Raw genomic sequence first — 14,310 nt, forward strand, 5'->3', positions numbered from 1 at the left:
GCAGTGATAAATCGAAGGAAAGTGATTCACAAGTTAGTGATAAACCTAAGCGTGCAGTGAGAACTGCGAGGAAATAGAGGTTGAACTGCTAGAATCGATTATTGTCACTACATCTTTCCAATTATTTTATTTGAGAAAGTATCAATTCAATTTGAGAAGATATCAGTACTATTTGAGAATAGTCATTTGCAATTGTGAAACATAAGATGTAAATGAGAAGGGACAGTTTATGCCCAAAACTATCTATATATCTATTTTTGATTGAAGATTTGTTGGCCTACAATTTAATTTGGACTGTAGTAAAAATTTGAGAAGGGACAGTTTTGGGCATAAGCCTGTTGTGCCTTCTCGCATAAGTGTAATAATTGTACATGACTAAATGAGAACAGTCAAATATTATCAATATTCACTATTAGAAATTTAGCTGTTGAATATGATGAATTATGAATATTGAATATAATTTATTTTTAGGTCCTATACTTCTTTCTCAGCTCCTGTTAAAACGACAACGTTTAGTTTTTCTATGAGCGTTCAATTCACTAGATGAAGTAAATTTTATATCACATTGCTGACAGCCAAAAGGTTTCTCACCAGTGTGGATTCTGATGTGTCGTTTCAAGTCAAAGAAATGAATGCATTGATAGCCACAAATGTCACAGCTGAAGGGCTTTTCACCAGTGTGAATTTTCCTATGTCTACATAAATCACCATGATAGGCACTTTTGTAACTACATTCTGTACAACAAAACCATCCATCTCTGTTACGGACTGTGTGTTTACGCCTAGGAGTTCTTGATGATTTAGAATTGCGAGGCTTAAATTCACTTGAATCTTTTCTGAGGCGTTTATCTCTGTGGTCAACAGTATGAGTTTTTTCGTGTTCTTGTAGAAGGTAAAGTCTAGAAAATTTAAAATGACACATTTTACAGTTGTAATGTTTCTTGCCTGTGTGGACTTGCATATGCCTGGTCAATTTACTTGACTCCGAGAACTTTGAGTTGCAAATAGTACAGGAATATGGCTTTTCTTTAGTATGCTTGTACATCGTATGCCTTTTCAAGCCTTCTTTTTGAGCACACTTGAAATTGCAGATATCGCATTTATAAGGCTTTTCTCCAGTATGAATTCTTTGATGCATTTCAAATTTCAACATACTTTTTGCCACATATTTACAAACTTTACAAGTGAATTTCTTCACATTATGGTTTTTCAAATGGGTTTTGAGACCTTCCTTTGTACGACCCACAAATTTGCACTTGTCACATTTGTAAATTTGAATGGTGTCAGAACCATTAGTACTGATTCTATCCTGCTTTCTGCTTTCACGTCTTGCTCTGTTGATGCGGGACTCTCTCAGGCTTGCCAATGATGGTATGTACTCGTCATTGTCATCACAAGATTCTGGAGACAAAAATAAGAGATAATAATTATCTAATAATATCAATTTTTGTTAGTCGTTAAGCAAAAAGATTTTTATGATATTCACCATTTCGATTTATCACTATATGCAGATGATTAAGTATTCAACTTGGATTAAAAGTATACTAATGAGCCACCAGGCTGGAGAACTCGCTAATGAGCTATTGTACTGATCTTAGAGAGTTCTTACTGATGACTTGTTATTTATCATAACAAAACATAAATCCATAGTCAGTTGGATGATAAATTGCTATACATTTCTTTTCTTACGCATTTTCAATATTATCCTCTAGTAACCTCAAAAAGGATAACCTCAAAGAGTCAATTTCGTCGGCCAAAGAATTTGATAAGCATTTAAGATTTGAAGTTGACTGATGAAAACAATCTTAAGTAATCGTGTTACAAACCCACAAACTGTCATCAGTGAGAACTTACTTCGCTCGTTCAATTAATTATTATCAGTATTTAATACATAGCGAATTATATTTTTCATACAACTTGGAACATAATGTTCAAATGCTGTAATAATGACGTAGCATGGGGCATATTTTTGCTAGAGAGTTCCAGACGAAATAGTCAAGAATAAGCAGGATTGAAATTTAAAGCCTTGGCAACAACTGTGATCAACGTTCTTATTCGACTCCATATTCATACAGATGGATGACTGTATGATAGCAAAACTCACAACAGCCTACAATTCTGGAAGCCACACATGACTTGCCCTACCATACCCCCTCCGCCAATAACACCACACATATGTCGGATAACATATGACATGTGTTTCACCACGATCATATGAAGCAATAATTTATTTTTTAAATCGATGCATTCCAAGTTTAAACCACCAACTGAACGTTCAAACGGAGGTGGTCCAAGCAGGCCTAAACATGTTTGGGTTTCCTATGATGGTTTTAGCCAGTAGATGAATTAAAATTCACACCACACTCTTTGCAAATGAAAGGTTTTTTGCCAGTGTGAGTTCTGATGTGCGGTTTCTAGTACCTAGATCAAATAAATGCATCATTATCCAAAAGTGAGTTCAAATAAATGCATCATTCAAAAGTGTCCCAACTTCAGTGCTTTTTGCCAGTGTGAATATTGGCTGTGGTGCACTAAATGGACTTCTATTAATTAGGGTTGTTCTGTAAAGCTAGGTTTGGAATCTGAACTATTCAATAGAAAAGCACTTTGAGTACAAACTCTCATAGTGCAGTAAATGGGCTTATTAGGAATGACGTAACTACTAAACTCTACTACACTACAACTCGGATCAACGTAATCAACACATAATAGATCAACTTAGCTGATCTATTGATGATCTTACGAGGTAATCAGTTGATTCGTTTTATTAATTTTCAATTCTCATTGAGATAAGCCCACATACTGCACCCTCACACAGTGCAGAGTGCACATGGGCTACTGGCAAAAGTCCATATAATGAGTTAAATTCATCCTGAATTTTTTTCTATATTTTGATAAATCACTATAAAAAGAACAATGTTGTAACTGCAGTCACTTGAACAGCAAGGCTTCCCACCAGTGTGGATTCATCTCTGTTTTCAAAACGTTTCTATGCTTTTGAAGTTTATTTTAGAAGATTTTTTATGAGAATTAATTAATGTTTTAAATCATCAGAAGTGAAGCTTTTGTAGGTACACTCAGTACATTTTCAACTCTTGTGCCATAAGTGTGTTGGTAAGATCAAAGAAATTTACGATGACATGTTTCACAACTATAAGGTTTTTCGCCTGTGTGGATTCTTATATTTTTGGTCAAACTACCAGAATCAGAGAACTATGAGTCACAAATAGTACAGGCATAATATGGGTTTTCTCCAGTATACTTCATAAAATACATTCTCAAGTGTTATTTTTTAGAATATTCTTGTTATCACAGTCATCACATTTATAAGGCTTTTCTCCAGTATGAACCCATTACTTTTTATCATTCATAACTCTACCTTCATTGTATTATCATTCATCCCATCATCATCACCTAGGCTTGAAATACTTCTAGGAAGTCGCCGTTGTAAAATAATAAATAATACATTTCAATGATATTCCTAATTGGTGCTGCATATTGACATATTTCACAAATGCGTACCTTTCCTATTATGAGATCTGGAATGCGTTGCAAGACTTTTCTTAGTAGGACCCACAAATCTGCACTTGCCACATTTGTAAGTTTTCTCGGTGTCAGAGTCATCATCACTGATAATATTCTGCTCTCTGCTAAGTCTTGCTCTGGTGATGCGGAGCTGTCTGAGGCTTGTCAATGCTGGTCTGCCCTCATCATTGGCATTGTCATCAGACGAGTCTGAAAAGAAAAATGATACATCGCAAAATTAAATCAATCAAAAAAAAAAAGAGGCAAGTCATTCTCAAAATATAAAGGTTTTACTCCAATTTGCTATTGGTATTGGATTTTAAAATGTCCAACCTATACCAAGTGAATGATAAAATGAGGAACTACCTAGTGTCATTCGCCTTAGGTCGGCCACTAACGGTAGGACAAGTAGACATAAGTAATTATTATTAAACGAAAATCCAAATTAAATTCTTTGAATCATTAATTCATTAGCATTTGAATAAATGCAATATCTTATTAATTTCCATCTGTATAAACATAAAGAAATATAAAATTATTTAATTTATTCAACTTAATTTATAGTCCTTCAAAAGTAAACACAAATACATAAGATGTGGAGCACAATAATGAAAAAAGTTAATAATGTGGTTATCAGATTCTCCCGATGATAATGCTCAACATGACCAGCTATCAAGTTATATGACATCTTCTGTTCTTATTCATCAGCTTCAAGAATAGAATTGGAAAATTCATAACTCATGAACTAAAATTGACAAATTATAATAGTTTAGCCTGTTAAAAACAACACTGTGAATAATTCTATCGCATGAATTCTAATTTTATCAACTTCACATTAACTTAACAAGAATTGGCAATTCATTACAATCGGAATGGAATTACAGAACTGAGCCAAGAAATACATTCTTCAGTTGATTGCAATACTGCAATCTCTTTGCCTGCCGAAAAGCAGACGTCAAGTCATGTCAGAGGCCCTGAAATTGATCAGATGCGATCTGAAAACGTTGACACCAAAACTGAGACGGACAGGTTACTCGATATTATTATTTATTCATTTTTACTGGGGAAATAGAAAAACAGACTCACCATCATGACTTGAGCTGCTCTCTGCTCTTGCTGTGGATCCAATTTTATAATTATTGTCATCCTCCTGGAATGAAGAACAGAACAAGTAAGATACAAAGAATGACTGAAACATAATCAGAGAAAATGAAAAAAGAAAGTGAAATACATAGTCATAATATGAGATGTTATAGCTTGAAGGTTGTATACAGGAATAACCCTCAAACTTCTATTGCTGTACCATTGGGAATGGATATGTTTGCTAAATTAATTATTGTGTGTGTCAGATCACATTCAGCTAAATTTTATTTTGTATCAAATCACATTTAGTTAAATACAGAGACCAATATAGCCGGATTTTGTATGAACAATGGATGCAGCCACTGTTGTCTCTGTGCGCTATGTGTATTGTTTCTCACAGCACATTCAATTCAATTTAGATTTCTCTTAAATTTAAACTTTTAATCCACAAGATAGGTAATAACCTATAAAAATGTTATTTGTATTTAAAATTGTAGATAACAACTACCAACAACATGAATATCGGCTAGAGGACAAGTTTATACTTATGTTGGTCAAGCCACAATACAAACAATAAAATAATGACTTTGACAATTTGCATTTTTGAAAACAAATAATATTATACGCAATAATTTCTATCTTAAGTACTAGTAGTTCTGTGAACAGTAGACCTCGCGCAGTTAAAAGACACAGCCTCCTCTAATACTGTCCATCAGAGTGAATTATGTCATGTTCTCACGTGTCGGTGTGAAGTTATATATTATATAACTTTACAATTGAAAAGGAAAAAAAAGAAAATAATAACACACTTCGTTAAATATTTACAACAATTCAGTATAAGATTAGAAGAGAACGATATTTGAGTTAGATTCAGGAATGTTAGCGAAGGGGTATGAAAAAAGAAACAATTGAAAGAATAAAGCGTTAGTAGAGCTCAAAAATAATTAATTTAATCATCAATTGAGCAGCGTAATTTTTCACAAGATTTTTGAATGTATTGTAGCGGTCATAGGATTGGGAGGTCAAGGAATGGGTTTAGTCTATTGTTATATTTAGGTAAGAATTGAAATGGTGAACGGTTCTGACAAACGGTATTTGAAATAGCTTATTAAGTATTGGTCTATTGCATGGAACATGAAAATTTTAAGAATTGGGAATCTGGCATGAATATATTATTACTTAGAATTTCATATAATAACATTAATGCTCTAATGGATCTTCTGGTTTTTAATTTTTGGACTTTAAATGTTGACCTCGAAGTTTCAGTGGACAAAGCTATTGGACAAAATGTATTATACTTTTTGAAATAAAGATACCTCAATAACTTATTTTGAACAACCTCCAAATCATTAACGGCAGTGCTTGACGGCATATCGGTATGTAAACAACTAATGGATGTTTGGGTTGTTGTATCGACGATAATTTGTAGTAAACAACTATGCTACTATCATTAAAAGCTTACCGAGTTGAAAGCAGAGAAAAGTGGAGAGAAAATAATATGCTACTTCGAGTTATCAAATGCATGCCGCATCGCTTGCAATTTATAATCCACTCGACAGCTGATTTATAAAAATAATTCTCTCTAATATTATAATAATAAGTCTGATTTTTACGGAGATGTTGGCGTTCAAAGTAGACTCCTTTTCCTTTTGTATTATCCTTAAAATGAAAAATTCCAAAAAACCGTACGTTTCGACGCGAAATTCAAAAAGGAACATACCTGTCAAATTTCATGAAAATGTATTGCTGCGTTTCGCTGTAGATGCGGAAAATGAATAAAAACAAAAATATAAACATAAAGAAATATTTTTGAACTGGCCTACAGTTGCCGCCTATTAACTGCCGTTTTACTATTGGTGCATGCAAATTTTATTCGGTATTCATGCGCCTGGTAACTCTTATTTCCTGAATACATTAAATTATTTTTATTTGGTTTTTTATTTATGCTCTTTGCATGCTAGTTAATATTCTATACATTAATATTAATTCCATGCTACCTAATAATTAGCCACGTGGACGGGTGTTTTTCACATTGCACACCATCTGATTGCAATAAAGCTCTGCCAAGGGGTTTTGGTCAGATTCTACGTTCTTCGGTTTGATCGATCTCTAGGTCACCGATCCGTGAATACATGTACATAACCTCAATCTTCAAATATTTTATATAATAATCTATTTATGAGCAATAAACTTCTTTCAAATCCTTTTTAGGTTCTTGTACCATTTAGCCAGAACAAGCTGATGCTATCTAATCTTAGTTATTATCTATTTGGCGATATTAGCCAGTTACTTTATTTCAGACCTATTACTGTTTCTGTTAGGGCTTTTTATCTACCCAGATTTAATATGTTACAATGTTCAATGTTGACCCTGCTTTCTTCAATATAATAATGTGGCATATGAATTCAACAAAAATGAAGAAAAATTGATTGAGACTACTAAAAGAGGGTAGAACTACCAATTTAAGTTACATCTTTTTAATATTATTACTAAATTATTCAATAAAGATAAGAGAAGGGCTTCGTCAAAAAGGGTTTTCACAAATCGAAACCAACAAAGATTAGATAGCTTACACATTATTATTTGATCAAACATTAAAGAAATACGAAAAAATCAACTTATTGATTTTGAAATAAAATAATATAGAAAGTGGGAGGATTTTCCCAGAATTGAGTTTCTGCGTGGAATAATTATAATTAGTTATAGGATAATGTCCATTGAACATTTTATATACACCGTGTCCACTAAAAGGTTTACACATTCAATTTTATATTACGTGCACCGAACTTTTTTAAATTTTACACAGTTTACAAAGTAGAATCAAGAAATATTCTGGGAAAATTTCAGCTCTCCAACCTTCGTAGAAACAAAATGGCGGCATATTGAACATTTTACCAATTCGCTTCCTATAAAAAATTCTATAAAGGCCGGGACAAATATAACCGCACCGAGCCCGCGCCGACATACGGCTGAGCTAAGACCGCGACACGGTGATAGTGGTAGGAGAACACACATATCCGTGCGACAGCCGAGCGGCAGCAGTGTCTCAGTTCTGTAGTGCTACTGTGGTCTGATTTCTGAATGTCTTAAACTATTGTTAATAATATAACACTATTAAAAGCTCCTTACATCCGATTTGAATTTATAATTTCAATTTCAAACTAATTACCTGTAGACACAGAAGATGAGAATCTCATAGTGCTGGTATATATTTCGGTGCATAACAATACCATCATCAGTCATGTATCGGAAATATATATATATATATATATATATATATTATATATATATATATATATATATATATCAGCAATGAAATTGTTATATTCTGCCTTCTGTATCTATAAGTAATTAGTTTTAAATTAAAAATTTGAGACACAGTCACGGGTTCCTTCTTTTATACTTTTTGTTGTTTATTTTATTATTTATTATATTATGTCTATTATAACTTTGGCTTAACTTATTTGGTTCTACTTTTACTTCAACTTATTCTTCCGTTCAAACAGATTTCTCATCACTTTGATCGTATAACAAGACAGGAAAATTCCGTATCTCTTCAATAAGTTGTTCACTCTATGTCAAACGAGGCCACTCCGTCACCGTCAAAAAGTGAACTGAACTAGTCGGTGACGGCGCGGACAACAAACACGGCGACAGTGCCGGCGCGGAGCGTGTATGTGTCCTTACACGTTTGAAAAGCCTTTGTTTTCTCACTCGCCGTAGTACGTCTGACACTCGGCCGTACGTAGACGCGGGCTCGGTGCGGTTATGTGTGTCCTGGCCATAGAACCTAATATAAAATTAAACGTGTAAACCTCTTCGTAGGACACGGTGTATAGTCAATAACTGTTACAATTTATTGTAATGGTTATAAATTGTCAGTAACTGTAGACAAATAGAATAAGGTTTCTTAGCACACTAAATTCCAATGCTCACCTTTAATAATTCATACTTGGGTCTAAAGTTCGAATTCTCAACAAAACAAGCCTCTTCATCTTCCAACCTAGATAGACGAACAATTGCTATTTTGCCACCTAAAATTATAAAAATGGAAAAATGTTCAAACATAAACAATTAAAGTGTTAACTCGTTTCAATTACAATTATAGGATTGTCTTGATTCAGATATAACTAAGAATAAAATGCAGTTGGTTTTCAATTAGCTGTATTACAATTAACTGAATATAATACAATTGTTTTTCCAACTGTTCTAGCTATATCTTTCTATTATCTGAACAGAGGTAATAATGAACACACCAGTCAGAATACATAGAGAGAAATAATTGAGATTATGAGTATTTAAAATGATGAATGGAGAAATTGTACAAGCACATGTTTGAGAATTGGTTCAATTTATTATTGTGGAACAATTTTGAATCTGTTCATTGAGAAGTCTCTAATAAACAGTACTACGAAATGTTACAAAGCTAATGTAGATACTCTAGAATAATTACTTACAAATCTCCGATTCCATTTCATGGCATAACTCCAGCTGAAGTGGATCATTCTGCAAAAGGTAAAATTACGATTTCATTGAAGGTCTTTAATGGATCATTCTCTCTCACTCTCTCTCTCTCTCCGCCCTTAAAAAAGGCAATTAATCAATCAATCTCTTTCTATTGTATACTGTAACCTGCAATGCTTGATGCTATTAACAGTAATTGTGAATTATGAACAAACTGTGAGTTATAATATGAAACTAATGTAGGCCTACGCTGAAATATTCAAAAATTATAACTCACCTTTGGTATCACTGCCTGTACTGGAGTGCTGTTGAAGAGTTCTTCGATGATTAATGGGGTTTCATCGATTTCTTTTTCATCTTTTATGGAAAACTTGAGATCATTTTTCAAGTCATCATCATTGTAGTTTTCTGCATCAATACCATTGTTATCAAAAGGACCTTCATTTCCTTTATTAGTCTGTAACAATACATTGGATGATATAGAAAATTGTACTAGATTTTTTGTAAGTTTATATAAACTTTTTCATATGTCTATTTTTGTATAAGTTTTTCGTAAGTCGATTTTTGAAAGAATTTTTAATATTCTCAAAACGATTTTGAATGAAAGTATGAATGGCTTAAAAATTTCTCACCTTTTGAATCTCTGACTGTGCTTGAATGTCCCTCGGGTATTCTTCCTTGATTAATGGTTTCCCATTCATTTCTATTTTGTCTTTTATGGAAAACATGACTTCATTTCCAGAATCATCATTGTTGTTGTCGTCAGCAACATTGTCATCAACAAAACCTCTATTTGTACTTCTATTAACCTGTATAAATAAATAAGAAAGATAAGAATGTTGCATTATTGTTGAAATAATATTTTACTATTTATCAAAATTTGGGAACAGAATAGTTATGGGCTATGCCTGTTGCTCTATCTCGATCATATTCATATGATTTGTAACAACAAACAAATAAATAAATAAAACTGACTAAGTGGAGTTTTCTAGATGAAAAAACTGAGCAACCATGATATATGAATGATTCATAATTTTTTACCTTTGGATTATCGCTGAAGAATTCTTCCTTGATTGACGGGCTTTCATCAATATCAATTTCGTTTTTCACGGAGACCATAACACCATTATCAATATCATTGTTGTCAGCAACAAAACCTTCATTCCCATTATTAGTCTGAAAAAAGTTCAGATTAGAATAATTATATCCCTAGAGTATTGTTGAAACTAAATAACGTTTCAAAAAAATTAACAAAACTTTGAAGCATTTCTGAACAACTAAATAAATAAAGGCTTTTATTGAACGAAATTTCATTACATTTTAGAAAATAATCAAGTAAATGTTAATACATTTTTATTGTCAGCGTTTTCTCCTTGCCTGAGTGCCGTCAGGAGGTGTTGGCAAGCTTTATATATATGAATTTTAATATTATTTATATTTAAATTAGACAATATATAAAAAAAATGGAAAATACTATTTTTCATTCCCATTATTAGTCTGGAAAAAGTTCAGATTAGAATAATTATATCGCTAGAGTATTGTTGAAACTAAATAACGCTTTCAAAAATTTAACAAAACTTTGAAGCATTTCTGAACAACTATACAAATGGCTTCATAATTTCTCACCTTTGGAATCACAGAATGAACTGGAATGTTACTACATAATTCTTTGTTGAATAATGGCTCTTCATCAATGTCAATTTCTTCTTTTATAGAACCAATCATTTCATTATCTTCTTTCTCACCATTGTTTAGGCCACCCTGATCAACAGCATCATTTTCCTGATCAGCCTGAAATTGAATATTGAGTTGGTTGAATCAAATGGTTTAATAGGACATATTTTATCAAATATCTGATAGTTTAATAGGAGAAAAAATCTTTGATAAAAGTTGCTCAAAGCTGTTTGGCTAAATATTTGGCCGTTCAAAGAGGCGCTTAGGCTACTTCCGTCATCTAAGAATCATTCATTGTTTCTCTCTTCATTATAATGTCATTCAATCTGTGTTATTTTTCATCTTTCTTCCAATACTAATGTTATAAACTATGTTGAACTGATGGAATTGTGAATTATTATTGTATTTTAATGAGGAATAAAGTAACTTGATTTTACAAGTAGAGCTCAGATACACAACCATTGAGAAACAAACATAATATCAATTTCCAACACAGCTTGAAAAATCCTCAATAAATAAATAAGAGCGCTTTCTTGATAGGAGTAATTTAAATTATTGAAGCATAGGAGAAAGGATATAAATAAATGATATTGATAATAACTATGAGTAAATTTCATAAATAAATAGCCTAGTATAATATTTGATCAACAGATAGGTACCCATCAGTCCATCAATATTTCAAGTGATTATAAGGCTAGTCGCACATATTTAGGGGCATCGCGACTGACCCTAGTCTGCTAGATGAGTTAATATCATATGATCATATTTTAATGTTCACATTGAGACGAAGCTAGAATGTGTGAAAATTATATGATCATATTATATCTAGCAGACTCGAGACGCGTCATGTCACGAACGCGTCTCTGTATGCGACTAGCCTTATTTTGCTGTAAGAAGTAATGTTTTACTCTAGAAGTGTTAGAACTCACCAGATGCATAACAAATTCCATTGTAGTATCATCAGGTATTTCATTCTTCACAAATATAATTGGTATTTCATTTCCAACAATTTTTCCAAATGCGTGATCCATTTGCACATGTTCTTCTGTCCACCTGGAAAATAAATATATTATAATATATATATATATATATATATATATATATATATATATATATATATATATTATAATCCATAATCAAAAAAGCAACGACTGAAGTAGCCCAGTCAGAGTGTTCGGCGTGAGCCGGGGTGATAAACGGACTGTTTTCGTATCTGCTCTTCTGCTCAGATAAGATAGGCCTGACTGCTTTTGATTTTACTTGTAGAGATTAATGTTGTTCATAGCTTCATAGCATTTCATAACCTATAACATCTATTTTAAAACTTATTAGCATTATTATTATAACTATAAATTTCAAATCTAATAACTCATTATTTTTAAATTTACATTTTTTATTATTTTCATAACATACTATAAGTGGTTTGTTATTTTTCCGTTCATAAACAGGTCACAACTCTTCAAATACTTTCAACTCTTGAAATTTAAAATTATTTCTAGCATAAATTGATTAATCTTGCCACCTGAATTCCAGATAATTTTATCACTCAAACTTACCACAATTTTGCATTTATATATATATGTTCTTAAAACCTGTCCTATCATAAATTGATAACTGCATATTAAATCTTAAATAACATACTGTAAGAGTAGCTTAACTGTTATTCTTCAATTACATACGCTGCAACTCCTCTAATTCGTACTTCTGAACTCGTGAAATCTCAAAATTATTTATAGAATAAATTTATCAATTTGCAATCCCATCCTAAGATAGCTTCATCATTCAAACTTACCACAATGTTTCTCTTATAAATGTATTTTTCAACCTTAGTCTTACCATAAATTTATAACTGAATAGTAAACTACGTTATAAACTCTCTTGTCTCTTGGACCTATCCTTTTTTGTTTCCATAAAAATCATTTTCACATTCCTTTATCCTTCCGAGAAATTGCAGAGGAGGCTAATCCTTGATTATAGATAGTGATAGTGAAAAACACGAGTTGAAAAAGATCTGCAAAATCGGCAGGCTGCTTTGTAAAGTTTTGTAAACTGTTATAGTTGCTCTTGGCCCGGACCCGGACGGGGTACGAGCGATTTGACGACAGACTATTTCATCACAGCAAAGTTTCACCTGTATTTTCTCAAAATTTTCAAGGATTCCATTACGAGAGCTTCTTCTTTATTTTTGACTCTTCATTGCATAGTTGCAAATATACTTAGCTGCTCCTAATTTTTCAGCATATCCCTTACCTGATTTCCTTTCCCTTCCTAAATCATACGAGTATGTTACGAGAGAGATACTTTCAATTTAATAATATTGTTAATAGAAATTTTCAAAAGTAATACAACATTGTCACTACATTTGTCAAGCCGTATTTTAAGTGCAAAATACAAAATATTCCAGTAACTTTGAATAACCACATTTCTCCTCAACATCCACATTTCTATTATTTTTGTAGAAAAATAATATCATTTTTTTAATAATACTTCATAAAAATATAAAATAGAAGAAAAATTAATACTAGATAAGGCAAGGAGCAAGGTTTATTTAAATAGAGTAAAAAAAACACAATATTTTTCATTAACTGAATGATAGTTGGTGCAGTACTGGATTTATAACACGATCAACCATGAAATTGATGGAAACCACAACTAGTAAGGGGAATCGCGCAGTTCTCCTTCATAATTAGAAATTCAGAAAAGACAGGATCTTAACTGATGGAAGTACTATAATTTGGCGATGTCTAAATAAATTGTGTAACATTTGCTTGAAACGAACTTGGAAATTGTTCTCTTGTCTGATGAAAATTTGAAGCATGATCATTTACCGAGAGCCACAGACATCTCGATCACTGATAATGATAGTTTATTATCGCCGAATGACACGATAACGATGCTGCTCTTGATAAATCCATCAACTCACCTGTTCACACATCTGATAATATGATAATATCAGCAGTTCCAGTAGTTTTTAATAAAACCAACTCTATCTATCTATCTATATATATATATATATATATATATATATATATATATATATAATATATATATATATATATAAAAGCGAAATGGCACTCACTCACTGACTGATTGACTGACCGACTGACTGACTCACTCACTCGCAGAACTAAAATCTACTGGACCAAAAACGTTCAAATTTGGTAGGTATGTTCAGTTGGCCCTTTAGAGGCGCACTAAGAAATCTTTTGGCAATATTTTTACTCTGAGGGTGGTTTTTAAGGGTTTAAAGTTCGTCTTTTAGCTTGTATATTCTTCTTCTTATTCCCTTAATTATAATTGAAAAATGTCCATACCATATGTTAATATAGAACTATATAACTTTTGTCAGGTTGGCATTAAGTTGAGTTGACTTTGTTAGGTTGGCACCAAGTTGAAGATTGAAATGCATTTATCGCGGAAAAATTGATTGGGCACTGCTACTTCAATCAGAGCTATTCCTGGGAATATTATATTACTAGCCATCAGGCTCGCTTCGCTCGCCATATCCGTTTAGTCTGGACCCCGACTGGATCGTCCTTACATATGATAAAAATGCTCAAATGA

At 32.4% G+C, this 14,310-nt stretch overlaps 1 protein-coding gene across 1 annotated transcript; it reads right to left on the reverse strand.

Annotated features, from left to right (window-relative positions):
- Positions 1–313: 313 nt before the first annotated feature.
- LOC111049686 (zinc finger protein 761) lies at positions 314–13,690 on the reverse strand. Its single transcript, XM_039420827.1, has 11 exons — positions 13,670–13,690; positions 11,676–11,799; positions 10,699–10,863; positions 10,114–10,248; positions 9,705–9,881; positions 9,350–9,529; positions 9,066–9,114; positions 8,545–8,642; positions 4,612–4,675; positions 3,523–3,735; positions 314–1,401 (listed from the first exon to the last, which is right to left on the reverse strand). The coding sequence occupies exons 2-11, from the start codon at positions 11,775–11,777 to the stop codon at positions 488–490; spliced, it is 2,097 nt and encodes a 698-aa protein (XP_039276761.1). The 5' UTR covers positions 11,778–11,799; positions 13,670–13,690; the 3' UTR covers positions 314–487.
- Between the last annotated feature and the right edge of the window lie 620 nt (positions 13,691–14,310).

This window comes from Nilaparvata lugens, chromosome 2 (genome assembly GCF_014356525.2).
Source record: "Nilaparvata lugens isolate BPH chromosome 2, ASM1435652v1, whole genome shotgun sequence".
NCBI classification, from domain to species: domain Eukaryota; kingdom Metazoa; phylum Arthropoda; class Insecta; order Hemiptera; family Delphacidae; genus Nilaparvata; species Nilaparvata lugens.